Source organism: Centroberyx affinis, unplaced genomic scaffold (genome assembly GCF_046629955.1).
Source record: "Centroberyx affinis isolate AG114_WGS23_722 - 3 ecotype Tasmania unplaced genomic scaffold, CSIRO-AGI_Caff_v1 ptg004897l_1, whole genome shotgun sequence".
NCBI lineage: Eukaryota > Metazoa > Chordata > Actinopteri > Beryciformes > Berycidae > Centroberyx > Centroberyx affinis.
This window is the reverse complement of record NW_027282402.1, coordinates 85454-107553: the sequence shown is the minus strand read 5'-3', so window position 1 is coordinate 107553 and position 22100 is coordinate 85454. Positions and strand designations below refer to the sequence as shown.

The 22100-nt window shown below is 40.0% G+C and overlaps 1 protein-coding gene across 1 annotated transcript in view; it reads right to left on the bottom strand.

Moving 5' to 3' along the window:
- Nucleotides 1-10303: 10303 nt before the first annotated feature.
- The window catches only part of LOC139666247 (F-BAR and double SH3 domains protein 1-like), a 32002-nt gene continuing 20205 nt past the window's right edge, over nt 10304-22100 (bottom strand). Inside the window, exons 13-21 of the mRNA XM_071545381.1 lie at nt 20105-20260; nt 18267-18395; nt 16664-16747; nt 14348-14492; nt 13779-13879; nt 12437-12553; nt 12085-12292; nt 10835-10890; nt 10304-10498 (exon numbers count right to left, since the gene is read on the bottom strand). Coding sequence (XP_071401482.1) covers nt 10448-10498; nt 10835-10890; nt 12085-12292; nt 12437-12553; nt 13779-13879; nt 14348-14492; nt 16664-16747; nt 18267-18395; nt 20105-20260 — 1047 coding nt within the window. The 3' untranslated portion in view covers nt 10304-10447. The remainder of the gene's footprint in view (nt 10499-10834; nt 10891-12084; nt 12293-12436; nt 12554-13778; nt 13880-14347; nt 14493-16663; nt 16748-18266; nt 18396-20104; nt 20261-22100) is intronic.

Below are 22100 nucleotides of genomic sequence, written 5' to 3'. Positions count from 1 at the left end.
GCATCCCTGCCCGGAGGAGGAGGGATGGGCAGGGAGGCCGGGGGTGTTAAATTCGCAATTCAGCCACAGCCTGTCGTGTTGGAGGAGCCGTTGCAGGGTTCCGGTCTTGCAGATAACGCTAGAGTCAGGCCTGAAGCTGGGACTAAAACTGGTTCCAAAACTTCAGGCTCTGCACCCAATTCTCCCTTGCCCCAAACTCAGACGCAAGCCCATGAGTCTAGCTATATTCCTGAGGTTGGCTCTGCACGTGTCCCTGGTCATGAACCTTCTACCAGCCTTACAACCAAGTCATCAAATGCGAATACACCAGCTCCCGCCCCGAGCTCCCTCCCTATTCCATCTCCCTCTTTGTCCGGACAGATGATAGTGAAATATGAGGAGGAGATAAAGCGGGAGGCGTATTCTCCCGGGCCGCTGCAGACCTCTACACCCATTGCCCCCGGGCCTGGATCTATTCCGGGTCTCGCTCCTATCCCTTCTGCCCTGCAGCCTGAACCTAGTTCCAGCGCAGGTCTTCCAGTGACCAGTGCTCCTCCCGGTCCCAGCTCCACCTCCAGCCCAGATGTGGACGCAGGATTTGGAGGTAGCCTGGCTTCGATAAGCCTAGGTTCGTCCCCTCAATCTTCGTTCCCGGTCAAAACCCCATCATCGGTCTCTTCGCTGAAAACTCCTACCTCACCCCCAGTGCTCACACCAAGCCCTAAACTAACCCAAAGCTTTAGAAGTACCACTTCTGTTGCCGCGAAAACTGCCTCGCCCTCGCCCTCCGCAAGCCCTAAACTCTCCTCAGTCCTGAGGACGCCGAGCCAATCTCCTATCCCGCCTTTGACCCCAGGGAAAAGCCCTAGCCCATTACTAGCCCATACTCCCTCCCCTGCTCTTTCCCCTAGCCCTAAACTTACCGCCATGCCAATATCGCAACGAACCCCGTCTTCCTCTCCGGCTGCCCGAACCCCCTCCCTTGGCAGTTCACCTCGTCTGAATGTGAGGTCAGGTAGCGTGACTTCCGTAACATCTATGACCTTGACTAAAGGGGACATGGTCGCAACCCCCGTATCTCCAATGGAAAGGGAGCTAGAGGGAGCCATGAAACCGAAGACCGACGAAAAGACCGAGGCAGAGAGGGTTGGGATTCTCAAAGCAGACAAACTTTCACCGGCAGTGGGAGATTTTAAAAGCCCCGTCCTCTCCTCTCCCTCTGATCAGCTCCTTAAAGACAGACTGAGTAGTTTGCCTCTGTCGCCTTCCAGCCCGCTGTCCCCCTCCTCACCTCTAGGGAGCAGAATAAGCAGTGTGACCATTGTCAAAGCCAGCCCTGATAGTAAGAGAGAGTTTTCTGTTGTCACTATGGCAGAGGAGGGAGAGCCCTCTATTTCAACAGAAAACCAGAGAGGAGAGACTTCAGAACTTGGGGTTGGGCAAGTACAAGTCGGGGTTAGGTCTGTGGGAGGACAAAAAGAAGAGCCGTCTGTAGCGGTGGCTGGGCCGGCGGTAAGCCAGGAAAAGGATGACATGGTGGAGATGGAAGATATTCGAGACTGCAAGGTGAAACAGGCAGAGGAAAGAGAGAAGGTGGAAGAGGAGTCGGAGAAGACGAAGATGGTGCATATTCAGCAGAAACAGGACTGAAAAGGGACGTCACTCACATCAAGAGTGGTGGGAGAGAGAAGGAAGGAGGAGTTTAAACTATCCCCTGACAACAGAGTGGGCCTCTGGGAGTTTAGAGCCTGGAGAAACGAAGAAGAGAGAGAGCAAACTGCAGAAACTTGCACCTCCCATGGAGTAAATGGAGAAAAAAAGCAATAAAATGAAGCAAACGTGACCATGCCTTTAACCATACCAGTTAGTATGATATGTCTAGGAATTCCCTCCTTAGATACTCTTACACAGTTATGTATCATCAATCTGTGATGTTAAATGCATTCCAGGTTTTTTTGTGATGAAGTGTTTTAATTTACGTGTTTGGTGAACCCACTTTCCTTCAACCTGCCTCGTGTACTTCTACTTCAGTTAGTGATTTCCTACATTTCCCAGAATGCCTTTTGACAAACCCCAGAGAAGGAGTGTGAAATTGAACTTTCAATCAAAGTTGGGTATATGGACATATAAATATAGCTAGCTAGCCAACTAGCATTGCATTGCATTGCATTCTGGTCTGTTGAGGCTCACTCTTCTACGATGGAATTCTCCCTGTATGATTGTTGAACGTTGGTGCAAAATGGTGAGTCCAGAAAGAAGCCCTTGCTCTTTGATTCTGAAGGATTACACCAAAACCTGAAACATTTTCTGCTATCAAACTCCATTGTAGCTGTGCTGGAAATATCTTGACATAACATCACGTCGTCTATGTTTGGCCAGTTACCCACAGGAATAAGAAAAATACACCATCAAACAACAAAATGCACCCAGAAATGGAAGGTACATAGCCAATAGCTACTTTTTTTTTTTTAACATTGTGGATTTTTCCTGTAAGTGGCTAGGCAGCAGATGGACTGGCTGTCTGGTGAACTGGCTGACTGGTGGGCTGAGTGCGAAACTGTTTAACTAGCTGGTTTACACACTCATTGCTTGATGTGTGACTGACTTGGTTGACCAAGTGGTTAACTGATTAATTAATTCATTGATATGGTAACCATGGTGCTTATTTATTGATGTATAAATGTGGCAATGACTCGGGCAGTGCTGGCACTTTCGTATCTGATATATTGATCCTCCTGCTTGTAAAACAAGACTTATAGCACAAACACAGCAGGAGGAACAGCAACTGCTACTATATTAAGATACTACATTATACCTACACCATGATTATGTTTTGCCTAAGATGTCCTAATGGACACATACAAAGCTGATTAAGTCTCAGCTTTACCATAAAGGTTGAAAAAAAAAAAGTATCCAGTACAAGCAGAACCTTTAACTAGTGCTATATTTATACCAGTTCTACCAGAGGACGTTTCTTGTCTACCAACAGGACAAGACCTCAACAGCTAAATAGTCTTACCAAGTCAAAATAGCCACCAGTATAACCATAGGACTTTGGACTGGCCCTGCATTTATACCAGTATACCATCCATTTACTGGTAAGAAAAGTGTGTGTTCTATACAGTGTCTAAAGGGAAGTTTCTAGACCAGTGTTGCTACAATGAAGACATTTCCTTTAACCAAAAGAACAGAATTCACTGTCACTGTCACAATCACTGGTATCCTCTGTAATACTCAGTCACTTCATCTAGGACATTCCCTTTATTACACCAAAAACAATTTAGAACTGGTCTCATCCAATGTTACCTATCAGTATAGTCATAGATTTTGGACTAGTTCTATACTTATACCAGAACAACCAGTAGCTACAACAAGAACATTTTTACATTTCTTCTGCTGACAAGTATGTTCCCCTGCCATGTTCCTCAAAACGTTAACAGTTGGATCACTGCTCGCAGAGTCTTTGGTCTAGCCCTGTATTTACACTGATATAGCCAGTATAACCAGTCGCGTCCTGCATTTCCTGGAGGGATAAAACACTGCTTAATGTTCCTGTCAACACATAATACCAACCAGTCCATTCCTAGACTATGGATTAGATTTCTGGAATTGGACTATCCCTGTATAGTCACCAATATGTTTTTTTTGTTTTTTTTTTAACCACTTTTTTTGGCTGGCGTCATTTTGTGTCCCCATTTGAATTGGACTGAATGCTTACAAGGAGGGATGCAAAATGGCTGCAAATGGGAGCTGTGACGACAAGTAAAAGAAGACAATATAACCACAGACTTTTTACTGATGATTGTATTATTGACCAGTATATGCCAAGACATCACGGTATGGGAATCAATCATATATGAGAAATAAGCTCACAGAGACTGGAAAATGACACTTTCCACTGACTAAACTCTAGAAAAGAGAAGAGAAACTGCGCTTGCTCGCAACCAGAGGAGAAGCAATTCAAAACAGTCTCAAACTGTGAAACTTAAAAATGATGTATTTTAAAGTATGATGTGTATTTTGAAGTATAAGAAGTATTTTAAACTGTGACTTGTAAAGATTCTACAGCAGATAACTGACAGGTGATATTATATGTACATTGGTAGCTATGGTAGAAATCTCCATCCATTGTTCTGCAGCCTGTTCCTCCTCCCTCCTCAAATGCTATATAATAGAACTCAATAGACATATAGTATTTGTCATACAACTAGTTGCTAGACCATTCCTTCTGGAAGCTGGAAACAGAACAAAATTTAAATTTTTCTAATGATTCCAACATTGAAGCAGTAGTGCCTGGTAATGGCCAATAAAAACTGTGATTTCTACCATACTTACAGCTGTATGATGTTATGCTTGTGTGTACTGCTCCACATTTCAGCTTTATTGTATGTCTGTATACTCTCTATCTGTATGACTACTACGATGGAAACAAGACCATCATCTGCATAGCAACAACAATCTAGAAGAATCTGTCCCAAATCTGGCTCCCATCCAAAGGGTTCCAGAGAGGGGTAAGGTACTCGGTTTAGTCCATTTTGACACAATTTAAGTATAATGAAAAACAAGGGGTTCCAAGGCACTCCGTAACCAACAAAGAAAAAAAAATCAACCTATAGCCAGTTCATGAAAGCTTTTACTTTTACTGTTCTAAACACCTGGTGTCTGGTAGGTCTTTCCTGGAAAATATGGGTTTTACCTTTCCGGTTTGTTGGGAATACATAGAAGAAGAACTGGGTAGTTAGCATCAGCAGCGACAACCACCATGGCTGAATAGACATAGAAAAGAGCGCCACCTACAGAAACTCAAACTGCATTAACAGAAAATCCAAGGAAAAAGACGTCACAGCACTGGACACACTGTTTGATTGACAGGTGATCTCTGGGTGCAGTGCAGAAACACCACAGCAATGAGCGCTTGGCACCGAAGATGGAGACAAAATCAATAAAATGGGGATTTTGAGGATTACCACTTTAAGTATGTTCTTTTGAACTAGCCATGCAGTCAAAGCTTTCTGTGTTTTTTGATTCAAGAGTGCCTTGGAACTCCTACTTTTGCATTTAAAGCAACAACCCCAAACCAAATAGCACCATTGACACCTGCCTCCTTACAAAGACAACCCAATAGAAGCATTCTCTGTCCTCTGTCCAATTTTATTCACCGTATTTCCTCTAGTGGCCAGTAGTCAAATACAGGCCGGGGAAAAAAACAACGGTGGATACCGGTAAACTCCTGGTGCCTGTTATATAATGTAACTGTAGTTTGTAGTAAGGTACAAGTGCCACAAGATGGCAGTATGCCACAAGACGGCTCGGCCGGCGGAAGTCTCTGGAGCGTGCCGTTGTCGATTACCGTAATTATCGGTAATGCATTGCAGTAACAAAAAAACGGCTACCTAACGAACCCCAACAGAAGCAGATCAGAAAACAAGGAGGCTTCGTACTAAAATATGAGCAAATATACTTATCAAACAGAGGGAATTAGAAATAAAGGCCTGTTTCTAATATAAGCCTGCTTCCAATAAAGGCCTGGTACCCTCTGCAGTTGAGGTATATAAAGGCCCGGGCCAATATTAGAGGAAATACGGTATTCAAGGAGTAATAGTGAGGGGACTTGGGCATATTGAGAAAGACCATGGTGACATGAAACCCTAGAAGCTAACCCCTACTTGTTAGATTCCCATTCACTGGCTTGCAGCCCAGTATCCATTTTAGCTGCTGGCCCTTGAGACTCTTTCACTAGAGACTGGTTAGGAACAGGGCAGGGGTTTACCAGACACGGTCCAAAGGTTTAAAGTCAGAGGTTAACGGCATTTCCTGGCCTTTATGGGAAACAAACTTGGAGGTCCCTAGTCTTCTGTCCAAGTTTTTCTTTCTGTCCCCCTTTCTAGTTTTCATTCCCTCCCTCTTCACTTTGGCTGTCTCTCGTTTTTTTTCTCTCTCAGTCTGACAAGTGGAAAGAATGTCTTTATCCGATGAAGAGACCACTTGTGTATTTTAAGTCCAAAACACTGCTCAGCCACTCCAGTGTGTCATCTTTACCCAAACCTCTCCAACTGCTTTCGAATTGTACTTTTTAGTTGTCGTTTTTTTCAGATGTACTAATTTTCACATATTTATATTATTTATTTGTTGTTTCAAAGTGTGATCTTGATAGATTCATGCAAGATATGTGTCAGGTTGTTTTTGCTGGGGCTGTGACAGACATACCACAAACTCATAATTGCTTGATTGACAGAGGCAGTGCTCCCATCAGAACAAACCCAACCAACTGATTACAGCCTCCAATTTGTCGGCTACATTCAAGTAGCTTCACAGACTCCACTGGTTTCAGTGAAAGTAAAAGGAAACACTCCAAATACATTGACCAGGCTTATAACTGAATAATAAATCATTCTGAAGTGAGCAATGTCAACCCCTGCTGGTCATAAAACGCATCACACCTTCAACACAATGACCTCAGTGTGTTTGAATCACTCATCTTACTCATCTTGATCAATGAGTATGCTTTTAAAAAGGTTGTCAGTATTAACATATGTGTTACTTTTCAACACACTGTTGCATCACATGTTGAAAAGTAGCACACAATGTGTTATCCCTCTCATAGGTGTTGAAAATGACACTCCCTTTTTAAGAGGACCATTTCTTTACTTATTGCACTATATCTAAAGCCATTTTAGCACTAAGACAATGGAATGAGCAAGTCATATGTTGTATTATTCCATGTGGGTATTGAATAATGTATATAAAAGTATATGTGAAATGTCTTAAAGGTGCAGCTATCCATATTCGACACACAACCATTTGAAACTGTATTTTTATTGGTATGACTTTGAATTTGCTGTGAATGTTTTATTTGCACTGACTATATCAAACTTTATGTTCACATTTCTGGTCAGAGGTCTGTATTGCCAGTTGCAGTCATCAAAACATGGAGTAGTTTGACTAATTGGCTTGTAAATTTGAATGCACTCTGTGGCGGCTGCACTGCAAAAAATGGCCATTGTCCAAAACTCATTTACTCTCCAAACAAAGTAAAAAAATTCCACTTTTTTTCACCTGTTTTATGGGACAAACGTGTAGTATCTTGAAACACAGCAGACTAAGCTGGATCACTCCACTAGTATAAAGATAATGTTACTTGATTCAAGGATATTTTTTTGGAAACAAGTGAAGTTATCTCACTCCACTGGTATTTTTTTTTTTCAAAAGTTTAATAAAAATAAGATTTTAAGGCTCAATACGAGATGAAACGCCTTGTTAAGATGAATATTTCTCCAGTCCACTAGCAGGGTAATGCAACATTGCCTATTAATCCAAATGTAAAATAATGATATATAAACAAGATTAACTTTTCCATTTACATAGCAATAAGAGAATTGGGCAGTAGTAGTCATAGCCGTTACTGTGCCCCAGAAGCTGATATGACAACAAAGTACCGACAAATTGACTGCAATAATCATCTGCTGAATGTAAATACATGATCATTAATCTCAATGGAATGTATGTGGACATAGCACCATTAGTCTATTATGAATTTATACGCAGAGCATTCCTATGTAACAAAAGCACCATTGTGGCATTTATATATTAGACGCATCTTGCTTTGGTAAACATGGGAATATGATGGGAGGTGAAAATCTCGTCATATTTAAAGTGGATGCTGTTTATTAAAAAAGAATGAAAAAAACTGGGAAGACTGTCCATGGATGGGAGGAATTGTCAGATGCCTCCATGTGTGTATATGAATGCTTCCAGATGGATAACAGCTGCTTAAAGTCTCTGTCACAAATAGCTCTCGTCATGATTAGGGCTGGTACACTCTGACTATTCACCAGCAACAGTGTTTGTCTGTATGAATACTCAACATACTGTGGCTCTTGTCATACAGGGACCACAGCAACAGACAGAAAGAGTTTGGTCAGGTTGCAGTATGGGCGCCATGTTGCTGAAATCAGAAGAGTTTGCTATAAATATTGGACAGTTTCCTCCAGAGGTGGGGACTTGAGTTACCTGACTTGGACTCGATTCATACTCGAGTCACAATTTTAATTGCTTGAGACTTGACTTGATGCATGAAGAGAAGACTTGAGACTTGACTTGGGTTCTGGTGACTTGGGACTTGACTCTGACTTGTACTTTGATGACTTGAAAAGGTTTCTAAAGTCTTGACTTGAGATCTTGTGTTTGTGTAAATGACTTAGATTGAAAGTGATGAGATTTGTTCCAGCAGACGACTGAATTGAAATTCTGTTTTCTGAATTTGTATGGAATGATTGAATTTATTGAAGGTGAAACTGATTATAGAAATCAAACTCATGGTGCTCTCACCAAGTTTTTATCCTATTAAAACCATATTGCATTGAAAAGTCCTAGATATTTAGTTTTCTTTAAGATATTAAATTGATACTGGACTCTTGATTTGTTCTGACTTGACTTGCTGTTCTACATTTAGACTTGAGACTTGACATTAATGACATGGACTTGACTTGGTGATCTACATTTAGACTTGAGACTTGACTTGAGACTTGTGCCTCAAGACTTGAGACTGACTTGGGACTCGAGCAAAGTTGACTTGGTCACACCTCTGGTTTCCTCCATAACATCATCATAGTGAGATGTCCAAGATTATAAAGATCAACAGCCATAGAATCACCAGTAATTTAGAGCAGATTGTGGAGCCAACATGGCTGCTACTGGCAACAGCCAAACTCTGTCTAACTAAGGCTCTGAACTAGAAGGTTCTCCACAGTCACTGTCAATTCCCTTATTTTATGAACAATATTTAACTTGTAGTGTCCTTAGAACCATAATGCATGTGCTCACTGGCAAGAAGCTGAAAGTTAACTTATGTACAGTATACACATGCTATAAGCCGATGATTTGAGAGATTCAAATGTGAATATGCAGATGTATCATAAATAATTTATTCTTATTGAATCGAAATACATATATCAGAACTATGCTTTTTAAACCTGTGTGGTGTGTTTTGTCTTTCTTGAGTTGATGAGATGAAATACCTAGATGCATGAGGTGGTGGTGGCTTCAGCTGATAAAATGTAGCCTACTATTTATAACATTTATAAATATGCATAAATCCCATGATTTAAGACAAAAACAACAGGGTGGGTGAAGTTTTCATTAAAGTTTTTCCTACCTAACCATGACCAAAACTTCACCTTAACCTTAAAGGACTACACCAACTTTTTGGCCATTCGATAGCTCTGTCTGGTGCGCATGACAATGCTTTAGCATACAGTATGTTGATTATCATTGTACAAAGTATGAAGATAAACATTTTAGTAATCCAAAGTTGGTATTGTTTTTTATTCTGTGGCTTGTAGATTCAGAACTTTTGAAAACAAAATCTCAATCTTACGTTAGTTAAGGATCAACATTGCAACGTTAGCTGTCTAGCTAACTTTGCTACCTTCCTCTGTCATTAAAATTAGCTAACCACTCAGCCTTAGAACTGCTACAAGTTCTCATTTTCTCACTTGCTAGAATAATGCTAGTCGCCTGTACGGTTAATTAATATATACTATACTACTAATATAGGCTACTGTATGCTAAAGTGTTAGCAGGTGCACCAGACAGAGCTATCTACTGGAGAAACAGAGATGATTTTGTTGCCAATCCTCTTGTGCGATATTGGGTAAGGTGACCAATGGGCCAAACTCCTAAAATGCTGGTGTAGTCCTCTAACTAAATTGTTTTAGTGGCCTAAATCTAACCCTAACTTTAACCAATAGTGTAAAAAAAAATGACACTTGCATTCTTCCATTCTACTTTCTTCTAACATCCAAGCCTGGTTTCTGGCCCTATTGTTACATCATGTTGGTAAAACGTGGGAATATCACCACTAAATTGACTGAAACAAAATTCACAAAACCCATAATGCAGTATGTGTCCTTGAATAAAGTGACAATACAGTACAAAAACAAACAGGGAGCAATTCAAAATGACATTTTTGCACAACATGAAATGGCTGATGACTAAAATAGGATGTAACACTCATATGATGATCAGAAGAGGAGCGTGGTAGAATATTTTCAACTAACACTATTACTGTTAAAGTAAACTGACTTTTATAAGTGTGTAAGCCATAACATCACCCGATTCTTGACATCTTAACTTAGTTTCAGGTGCTCTTACAGACAGCATCTGATAGTTTGCACTTTAACATCATACTCCTCATTAATAAGACTATGGAATCAACACATGAAAAAATATGTTGCTGTAAAGTTGGAGCACATGGTATACATGAAGACAGACACATGACACATGAAGACTAATACTGACTGTTGTGCTTGTTGTTGAAACACTGTTACACCGCTACTGGCTTTGAAGATGCGATTTGTTTCATGAAAACTGAAACAAATCACAATGTATTCGTTAATACTATTTAATGGTAGGCACAAAAACAGTGTTCCTTTGGTCTTCTGAAACTTGATAGCAACAGCTGTCTGTCTCAAGGCTGGGGTGAAAACCTCTGGGTTGGAGGAGGAGGGGGCGCTCGACACTGAAACAGTAGAGAGGGAGTGGGAGATATGGGATGTTAAAGAGTAACTAAACCCTAAACCCAAATCTGTGTAAAGCCTGCTATAGGCTGATCTTTGGTACCAGGTGATGCCACCACCTGTTGTACTCTATAGAAGGTGACATCACCTGGCACCAAAGAACAACCAATAGCAGATGGCCAGTTCAGTAGCATGCTTTTTACCATTAGATGCCAGGCTTTACATAGATTTGGGTTTGGGGTTTAGTTACTCTTTAAAGCATATATGTTCAACAAGTGATAGCATATGTTATGAAATATACAAAATATTCCTTTTTTCTAACTGCATAGTGTACATACTGGTCTTAGTCGCCTGCTGGAGAGATCCGGAGAACTGTGGCCACTGCCTCCACTCTCTGATGGAAGAGGCCAACAGATAGAGATAAAGAGAGTTGCTGAGAGAAGGTAAGGCAAATTAATTAACAAATAAGGCTGTGATCACTTTAATAATCCTGTGCCTTTCCTTCATTTATTTTCAATAGTTTGGTTGTGGCAGGCATGAGTCTCCTCCATACTGCACACTTGGCATTTCAGATGCACTGAAGTTGAGCATGTGTCAACTTTAAGGCTCAATTATACTCAACGTTAAATACGTATACGGATATGGACGGAGCCTTCTGTCCGTACTCTGCGTTCATTTCGTCCGTATTTGTGCACATTTTCTGAAAGCTTACGGATACGGACGAAACGGAGCAGTACCCCCGGAAATTGTGGGGGCAGTGTAGCCAATAGTTCAAGCAAGACCAGCGAGACATGATGAAGACATGTTGTTTGTTGTTCACAACAAACATGGCGACGGTGGACAGAAACGTTTGACTCTCTACTGCCCTCTAGTGGATGTATTGCTTAACATCCATGCCAACGTAAAGGACGCATGGAAGTATGTGACGGGCAGTGACGGTTACATCGTTTGAAAAGGACGTATTTATTTTCGTACGTAAAGGGAGCATAAATGAGCCACACTGCGCATCTGGCTGGAGGGAGACAGCTATACAATTTCCTACTGAGGGTTACGTGTGGTACAAATAATGACAAGTGAAGAGGTAGGTGTGTTGTTCATTTCTTGTCATGATGAAACAAGTTCTTTATTGTTTAGCTCACCAACCAGGAACCACACTTCTTCTACTGGCCGTCTATACTGACGTTCCTTAATTCACAAAGCCATCTGTTGGTCAAACTTGGTATTACACTTCTTATGTTACTGAATATCATTACAGTAGGTAGCAAGTTCATTAGTTTACTAAGTTTACTCCCTTGCTTCATCATTCCACCATGATGCGGAAATTTTCAGGAATGGGAGCATGTGAGGGCCGCTTTTAAACAGTGAGGGAGCTGCCAAGCTAGTTTAAAAAAAAAGGAAAGTTACTGGATGGACCAGGAGGAGTTTCATTCTGGACCAGAATTTGACAACAAGCTTTAGAAAAGAGGTGAAAACAGCAACACAGCCGGCCCACGTGTGTGGATATTGGTTTATATCATTATGTCTCAATGAATGAAAATGCAGGGACAGAATCTATGCTCAAGCTAGTTTAACATTCGATACCACCCACCTATCCTGCTGTCTGCCAGCCTCTGCAGCTCCACAGGAACAGCCTGTAGTTTTTCCTCCACACAGCTAGGGGGGGTAGTACTTGGACAGGACCCGCGGTTCGGGCTGGGGTTCGGGCTGGGGCTGGAACAAGGCAGGGGGGCAGAGGAGATTGGGATGGGGATGGGGATGGGGGGTGAGAAGAGCGGAAGAGTCGGGGTGGGGAGAGTCTGGAAAAGACAGAAATACTAGAGAGGTGACTAAGTCAGTCAGAAAAAGCAGTGGCACACATTAGGTTCAGGATTGGTTATAAGGTCTGTTCTTATCGCAGGTTGAAGTGGGGAAGAGCAGCAGGAAACCAGACTCACCTGCACCTTGTCCTCCTCCTCTTCCTCCTCCTCCTCTCCCTCGTCTCGGACAAGCTCCACAACCAGCGATGGAAAGACGCCGGTCCGTCCGTCCAGCTCTCCCTCCCAGAAACCGTCATCCACCTGAAAATCAAAAACACATTCATTAGGATTCAGCAAATAAAAATAGAACATAAAAAGAATAGAACAAATGAGAGGTACCAAATATAACGCAACCAGTGTTCCAATTCCAATTTCCAATGTGTCAAAAAAATATGAAGTCGCAATGAGTGAAAGGTATGAAAAACGTATAAGTTACAGCATTATGAGGGTGTGCAAAATAACGGCAGTCGAACATACAAAGACAAAGACAAAGAATGAAAACTACCTACGATATGGAAATACACCAAAAAATGAAATGTATGCGGTCTGAAATACAGAGTTAGAAATGCAGCAGTTACATTGAAGTTGCATTGAAGTTTCATCTCATTTTAGTGACCATTGATTATAAGCAGGGTTTAGCCCGACATAAAACTTTATGACGTAAATTCATAAAATACAGCATACTACGTATTATCAAACTTATATTAACTTATATGAAGATAAGGTCTTTAAGGTGCATTAAGTAAGATTTCTACTACCCCATAGCACAAAACGACCATAATATATCTGGGGTTTAATGTGAGGGTTTTGTGTGTTGAAACTATCTCAGAGAACAGGTAGTTGTATACAGTAACGTTCTTGTGTATCAGTGCTACTTGTAGCCAAAGACCACAAAGAGAGAGATGTGACTAAGGCTGGGTATTGGCAAGGACCTCACGATACGATACGTATCACAATACATGGGTCACGATATGACTGTATCACGATACATTGCGATACGATACATATTGCGATACATTGCAATACTCTACATAATGTACTGAAAATTTCAAAATAGAGCTGAAAATACAACTTGCTGTGTACCACCTGGGTAGTCTAATATGTACATCACATTATATTGATAACTCAGCGGACAAATTGAGTCAAAACTATTTAATTCAAAATTTCCATTCCAATTTATTAGAACGGTATTTGCATTGCACAGTTGCACACTGTGTCACTGAACACACTGAACTGAAATGTAGATGCCATAACATCATATGAAAATAAAGTGCATATGAAGTATTCTTGGAGCTGAGGTCGTAGGCTATTTGATCACAGGGATTTGAGGGAAATTTAAGGACATTTTAAATCCGTTTAAAACAAGAATAATTTTTTTTAATGTATCGATACGAGGGGCTGGAAAATTGATACAGTATCATGGACAAAAATACTGCAATACTCAGCTGTATCGATTTTTTTGCACAGCCCTAGATGTGACACATACCTCTCCCTGTCGACAGCGTAACAGGCGGATTAGCGCCCCCTCTTGGAAGGAGAGCTCCTCTGTACTCTGGGCCTGGTAGGAGTACAGAGCTCTGGCCACACCTAGGAGAGGATTTAAGTCAAGCTTTATTATTAACACACACACACACAAAATGTTCACATACTGGATGAAATATTTGCTTATACCCGAGTGTCTACATATCCAGTGGTTCTCAACGTGGGGTCCAGGGACCACCAGTCATGGGATTCTGGACAAAATCATATATATCAATAAAAATATTCTCAGATTTAGGTCTGAGAGACAAATGGGGGTCCATGGCCCTAATGTGTACTAACTTAGGGGTCCTTGATATGAAAAAGGTTGAGAATCACTGTACATATCAATGCAAGTCATATAAATCAGCCACTGATCTTCTCTCTCTCTCTCTTTCTCGCTCTCTATATATGTATATATATTTTTATATGTATAAGTTTGTAGTAGTATGTGTGTATGTGTGAGTATTTCATTCACATCTGTGCACATCCCCCCCCCCCCCCCCCCCCCCCTACACACACACACACGCCACTCACCTCTGATCTGCACCCTCCTGTTATTCCCAGTGGAAGAGCCAGAGTTGAATGAGCTGTCCAGCTGAGCAGCATCCTCTGCAGGTAGACACAGGAACTGCACATAGCGCTCAGGAACATAGCCAACCTGACCACAGGCATTACAGACCTGGAAAGAATCACAGAAGAAACATTGCACATACATATGTACATACTGTGTACATATATACATCTTAACAAGTCAGTTAATCTAGAATCTGCCAGTTGGGGTGGGATAATTTCCAATCCAAATCAATTTGTTTCAGGAGTTTTCTTCTTTTCATTTTGTGGTTTGAGCTGCCATGTTTGACTGACATTAATTTCTACAGAATTCCTGAAACAGGTGAAACTGCATTAGAAACAAGTGCATTTTTTTCACCACAGTGGCACAGAATGTTTCCCTCATTTTAAAAGGTGAACATCAGATGAAGACGCAAACTCTTTAGCAGTGAAGATGGCAGACGGTAGAAGAAATGGACTGGGCAGATAGACAAACATATTGATGGAGAAATTGTTAATTGCTGAAATAGAGCTCAGCGTGAATTTCAGCAGTGGGGATTTCCCATGGTGAAAGGAAGCCAAAGAACGTTAGAGAGCGACTGATCTTCTGTCAGTGACAGGAAGGGCAGAGCTTGGTTTCTCTGAACGCATAGGAAGTGGTTCAAACCCACAGCAGATGGTGGAGACGACAAAACTGCATCTTCCCCTTTGTCTTAAAGCTGCTACATGTAGCATTTTTAACCATCAATACATCATTGTCAAATTAATTGTGATACCTTGGTTTAATTACCGCAAACAAATGAGACCATGGTGGAGACGATTGGCAGCCTCTACCTCACACTAGTGGTATTGTTAGTGCCAATAAGACATTTCCCATAAACCCTTCTGTCCTGGAAGTGATTTTTTCCATCAGCCTTTCACTCCTTCCACCATCTGCAACTCTGAAAGTTTGAGCTCCGTTTACAGTGGAAGAACAGCGCCCACAAATAATAAAATTAACAATAAAATTGATCTTTATCTTTATCTTAACTTCCTGTTTTGCGCTGCAATGTAATCTCCCTTTTTGCTGCAGATTTCCAGTCAAAACCGACCCGGTAAAATGTAGTGTAGATGTAATGTAGTGTAGTGTAGGCTGCCAATCTTGGTGATGTTTACAGTAATTACACTAATATCTCAAAATGATTATGATATACAGATTACTGCAACGCTATAAAAATGTATTTGATTGAGGGTCACAAAATGCTAACTGGCTAACCAAGGCTAAAGCTAATTTCTGTATTGTTAGCATTTTGTGACCCTCGATCACGGTTACTTGCGCAGTCGTCTGACAACAGAAACAGAAAGATATGTCAGTGAGAACAGCTGTATTGTGTTATAAGCTATGTTGAAACACAAAATAGATGATCACAGACAGAGTTATAGGCGACAGAAAGTTGGCTTTTTAACATTGCTGGCAATGGTGAGAACCGAGCTTTACTCTGCAGAAGTACGGTAGCCATGTTTTGTCTATCGCCAGCGGTGACTTACATACATTTAACGCAAGATCATGAAGTGACTCAGCAAGTTCAAACAGTGTAGAGGACTTCCTTCACTGTCTTCACTTCATTTATCCAGAAAAGATTGACTGGACTCACTATATTACTACGGAAGCGTAACGCATTCACTTGAGAGAAAGAAATTTGCCCTGTTTTTCTGAATTAAGGAGATAATTATCTCAGAATTCTGAGAAAAGTTTTCATGGGAAAAAAATAATTCTGCTCTGTTTTTCTGAATTAATGAAATATCTCAAAATTTCATGGAAGCAAACATGTCCCGTGTGTTAGGAAGGAATCAGGAATGTGTACTAGTAATCTCTAATTTAAGATTGAATTAGATGATTAGGTGAAACTGCTTTTGGAGGGGAAATAGGATATATTGGAAAATAATGGAGCAAATAAATGAAGATAAAGATACTGGGTTTTCACTGACAGATTTACAGGTTGAAGCAGATATGTATATCACTAGCTATTGTGGGAGAACCAATATATAGAAATGTGTCCAGATGTGCAACAGACTTAAGTAGGTGGGTTAGACTAGGGTTACTACTTGTGTACAATCTGATCACATTTTTGCATTACAATCATCAGGTTAAGGGCTTCCCAGAGACAAGCAGTGTAGTACTGATTAATGCTACAATAAAAATGTAATCAATCCAACTGCATCATATCCATCATATCAGAGGTGGATGACTAACTAATATCCTGTTTTTAAAAAAGCCAGATATCCTCCTGATATGTCAGCAAACACCAGAACAACTTTTACCTTTAGCCAGTCCTCCATGTCTCCATCTTCGATGACTTGAAGCTCCTCCCCTTCCATGATTGACAGTTCATCTGTTTGGCTAGCCTACAGGAAGTAAAAGTTGTCAGTATGGAAACATGGTTTTCTCAGTGGATTTTTTAAATTGAAATGAATGACTACTTCCAAAATTGACATTACTCAGGTGCTGCACTTGGTACTATGGATGGAATACTGTACTCTGGATACATCAGCAGTTGTACTTTTCATGCATTCAACACTTCTGTTTATACCATGCCTTATGATTGCTTTGTCATGTGTAATGTGGCCAAACTTGAGATTGCATGATCTCTCAGATTTCATTGAAATACAAGCTGCTGGGTGGATCATTTGGATGCTGAATTTATTGGTGGATCCTACTGATTTCATAAAAGGTCCTAAATTACGTTCTACAAAGTATGCTGATAAAAAGGCCACATTAAAGCGGTGGCACACCCAATCCCAAGAGCAAGCACAATAAACCCTAGTTGTATAGGCAACACTGTGTTGGAGCATAAGGGCGTGATCACATAGGATTTGATATTGTGTGCGCATTCTCCTTTGTCAGCAGCTATTTTTGGAGACAGTGGCATTCTTCTGGCTCTTGTAGACGCTTACGCCGTCTTAGGTGGTGCGTCTTTGAGAAAAAATAGTTCCTATCCAAATAGAACACAACTATTGACAGAAAGCTTGGTTTTTTACGATTTTTTCAAGATAACATATTGACACCGGTATGATTATACTGTGAGCTGTGTATACCGTGTTTTGCAAAACAATGTTTGTCATTGTTTTCAAAGACTGTCACGTATTCCCCTAGGTTTCTATTGCAGTAGAGCTTGAGGGGGCCACCCGGTGTTACCGGACGGGCGGAGCAGGCGCCTAGCGAAGTTATGGTTTCTACTAATAGGGATCATGACGGAAAACATGTTATTTGGGCCCAGGGTTCCAAATACCAAACTATTCCTTTACGTTAACCTATATCTACAGGCTATGATATAGACTCTATCATATCATATAGATCTCCACCACCAATCATGACAAGAGAGTGACATCTTCACTTACCTAGAGTAGAAATTTTGTTTATCTGTTTCACTGCGGAGTTGGGAAATGTGCTCCTCAGCCTACATATTGAGGAGGCATTTCACCTCATCTTGACTCCAAGTTTGCCCTCAGTTCATTTTGTTATGCTTGGCTTTCCAAGCATGAGTAACTGCTGGCTGTCAGATGTCAACATCCATAAAAAACCCATAACCCATAAAAAATTCAGTTTTGGGGTTGTTTCTGGCCCCACAGTTTGCTTGGAAGAGGACTGAGATCCACATTTCCAGGCGTCCCGGTGGGGTTATTTGGTGCCACCTGAGTTTGAAGGGCTGCACAACAATGTCCTTCTTGTGAGGTAAAGAAAGATGAAAGAACTTTTTACTTTGAAGTTTTGTTCCTGTGGGCCAGCACCCCATTAATATTGGTGTGCATTTCAACTCTCCAAGGTGAAGAAAGATGGCTCAAAATGATCTGGAGGTTAGGACTGATATTGAGAATCTCATTAACTTCTAAACCCAACAAATGTGTAAATGTGTATGTGCGCTACCTGATAGCTATAGACAACTCTGCAGGCTGCGGGGTAAACACACAGTCCAGAGGTTGAGGTCGGATCAATGAAGATGTCTCCGTTCTCGTCGTCGTAGTCCTCAAAGTCTGTCAGCTCAAACTCATCCTCCTGGAAAACACACCTTCTTTTCAAATGTTCATATGTTTCTTAGTCAGGTGAATAAAGGACAAGTTAGAAAAATCACAACTGCATGTTCAAAAGTAAATAAGTTAAGTTAACAGTTAAGTAATGTGTCTGGTAATCATTTACTAATGGTGTTCATGTTAACTAAGGTATTCATTTATACATTATTTAATAGTCATCTTTATAAACTATTAAATAATGTATAAATTAATACCTTAGTTAACATGAACACCAGTAGTAAATTATTACCAGACACATTAGTTAACTGTTAATTAAGGGTTGGTTAGTTAATGCTTATTAAGCATTAACTAACCCTTAATTAATGTATCCTTATTGTAAAGTGTTACCAAGAAACTCAATTCTTTCATTCTTCATTTGATTCATATCGGAAAAAGCGTAAGAACAGGATTTTGTTGCTTCAGCATAAAAGCATTTTTTATGTATTGTACTCATGCAAACACCCACATCCAAATTAAACTGCATTTAATTTAAAATTTAAATGAACTACAGAAGATACTTCCTCGATTTTCATAGGTACAGTTGATTGTATAAGAGTGAAATATAATATTTGATTTTTAATAGCTTAATTCTAGATCACAGCACTTTGCTGGTTTCTCAAGTTTAGCTAGAATAACAAGCTAGTTAGAATAACAACTTAACATGACATTTTGACATCTGAAAATTGACATCCACAGTTTGACTTTTGTGACTCTTTGTGATTAATTGTCTAATCTTGCATAATCAACAGGACCCAGAAATGATAAAACGTCAAAATGAAACTACTTTGTAAAACTACAAAATCAGCTCTCTATGTCAACAAAATACAGGAAGCGTAAGTCTAGCTTGACACCACAGTTTGGAGGCTGGTGAACCTGTGAAATGGCACTGATATAGAGTAGATACAAGGCGACCACAACTACTCGACTCACAGCTGTGGAAGTCTGTTTGAACCAGTGATATAGACACTACACTACAAAAGCATTACTATGGAAGCGTAATGCATTCACTTGAGAAAAATAAAAATGTGCCCTGTTTTTCTGAATTAACAAGATAATTATCTCAGAATTCTGAGAAAAGTTTTCATGGAAAAAAAAAATCTGCTCTGTTTTTCTGAATTAATGAAATAATTATCTCAGAATTCTGAGAAAAGTTTTCATGGAAAAAAAAAATCTGCTCTGTTTTTCTGAATTAATGAGATAGTTATCTCAGAATTCTGAGAAAAGTTTTCATGGAAAAAAAAACAATTCTGCTCTGTTTTTCTGAATTAATGAGATTCTTCAAAATGCTGCGAGAAGCTCTCACCAGCATGGAGTAGCCTATGGTTGCAATACCATCTATATTACTTAAAGACACGAGTATCTCCCAATGTTTCAAACCAAAAGCAAAATAAAACTGGATTAAATTCAACAGGTTGGACATGTTTGCTTCCATGAAATCGAGCTCTCAAGTAGGAATGAGAGCTTCTCTTGGGATTTTGAGATATCTCATTAATTCAGAAAAACAGAGCAGAATTTTTTTTTTTTCCATGAAAACTTTTCTCAGAATACTGAGATAATTATCTTGTTAATTCAGAAAAACAGGGCAAATTTTTTTTTCTCAAATGAATGCATTACACTTCCGTACATTCCACCTTTTCATTGAGCACATTGTAAAATGGTGAGGTAGGTTTTCTGTGTGTGTGTGTTTGCCCATACCGAGAAGTCCTCGGTGGACTTTCTCTGTTCGCTGAGTCGTCTCTCTCTCTCCAGCTCTTCCTCTGCCTGGTTCATAGCAGTATGAAGCCACCGCTCAATCCCCACGGCGCACTCGGATAACAAGGCCAGACGGGCTTCTGCCTTCACCCTGCTAACCTGAGACAAAAGACACACAGGTAGATAGGGATAGACAGATATATCAAATCAATGCTATCAACCAGAGATCTAGAATGACTAATCCATACCCTAATTTTTTCACGCCTAGACTACTGCAGTGCTCTTTTCTCCTATCTCAGCCGAGCAGCCCTGTCCCACCTGCAACTCGTGCAAAACACTGCAGCCAGGCTGCTAACCAAAACCAACCGTAGATCCCACATTACACCAATCCTCACTTCCCTTCACTGGCTCCCCATAAAGTATAGAATAGATTTCAAGATACTACTTATCACATACAAGGCCCTACATGGTCTCGCCCCTTCATACATTTCCGAACTTTTGCATCCGTATTCCACCTCTAGGCCACTCAGATCATCCGACCAAGGTCTCTTATTTATACCCTGCTCCCTGGGATGGGGTGATTGCGCTTTTGCCATTAGGGCCCCGTCCCTATGGAACTGTCTCCCCCTCCCTCTGTTAGATCAGCTGAATCTGTAAACGGCTTCAGAAAACTTCTCAAAACCCATTTTTACCGACTTGCCTTCCCTGTAAAGGGGCTGTAATTTATCTTTTTGTATATTGCTGTATATGTATGTTGCTTATTTTTCTGTATTGTATTTTTGTATTTCTATATCCTGTGAAGCACTTTGTAACTTTGTTTTAAAAAGGCGCTATATAAATAAAATCTTACTTACTTACATACGACAGACATACAGTATCAAATAATTACAAATTATAATTACTGTCTTTATTGTAATTGAGTAGCTTTATTGTGTACTTGTCCATTTTAGAGTAGCCAGTAATTTTACTTTTACTTTAGTGCTTCGCTGCATTATAAATCCTCAAATTTATCCATGAAAGTAGCTTAGTTAACATCCATCCAGCTACGGTACTATTGGTTTGTGTTAGCTTGGTTGTTGTCCAGATAGTTCGCTAGCCTTGCTAGTGAAGTGCATTTTATAGTCGAACATAATGTAAAGGTAACGTAAAGCGCGAACGTAAACAATGCAGCGGCGCTTGCATTTTAGTTTTTAGTTTAGTTACTTCTTGCGTTGATGTGCGCGTAGCATGTTATTCAAATCAGGTACACAAGTTGGCGGTGTTTAAAAAAAAATCTTTTCACACCAAAAGGAAACATAGAGGAAGAGAGGAACAGGAAGCAGACGTGACAACAATGGACACCGCCACTAGCAGCAATGCAGCTGAAAATTGTATTTTTGTTTTGTTATTTTTGTTTTTTTTTATGTGAAGCACATTGTATTTGCCTTGTGTATGAAATGTGCTATATAAATAAAGTTTGCCTTGCCTTGCCTTGCCTTTTGGGTGAACAATTCTGGTAACACTTTACAATAAGGGTCACTAAGTTAAGCGTTAGTTAATGCTTAATAAGCATTAACTAACCCTTAATTAACAGTTAACTAATGTGTCTGGTAATCATTTACTAATGGTGTTCATGTTAACTAAGGTATTAATTTATACATTATTTAATAGTCAACTTTATAAACTATTAAATAATGTATAAATTAATACCTTAGTTAACATGAACACATTAGTAAATTACACATTAATTAACTGTTAATTAAGGGTTAGTTAATGCTTATTAAGGAATATAATATAATATATAATATAATAATAATAATGTAATAATATAATATAAAGGAATTGTGGTAACACTTTACAATAAGGGTCACTAACTTAAGGGTTAGTTAATGCTTATTAAGCATTATACCCTTAGTGTAAAGTGTTACCACAATTCCTTTAAGTAGATTTTTACACCAGTAATTTTACTTATATTTAAGAACAAATTCAGCAATGTCCAATAAAGAAAAAAAAAAAAAAG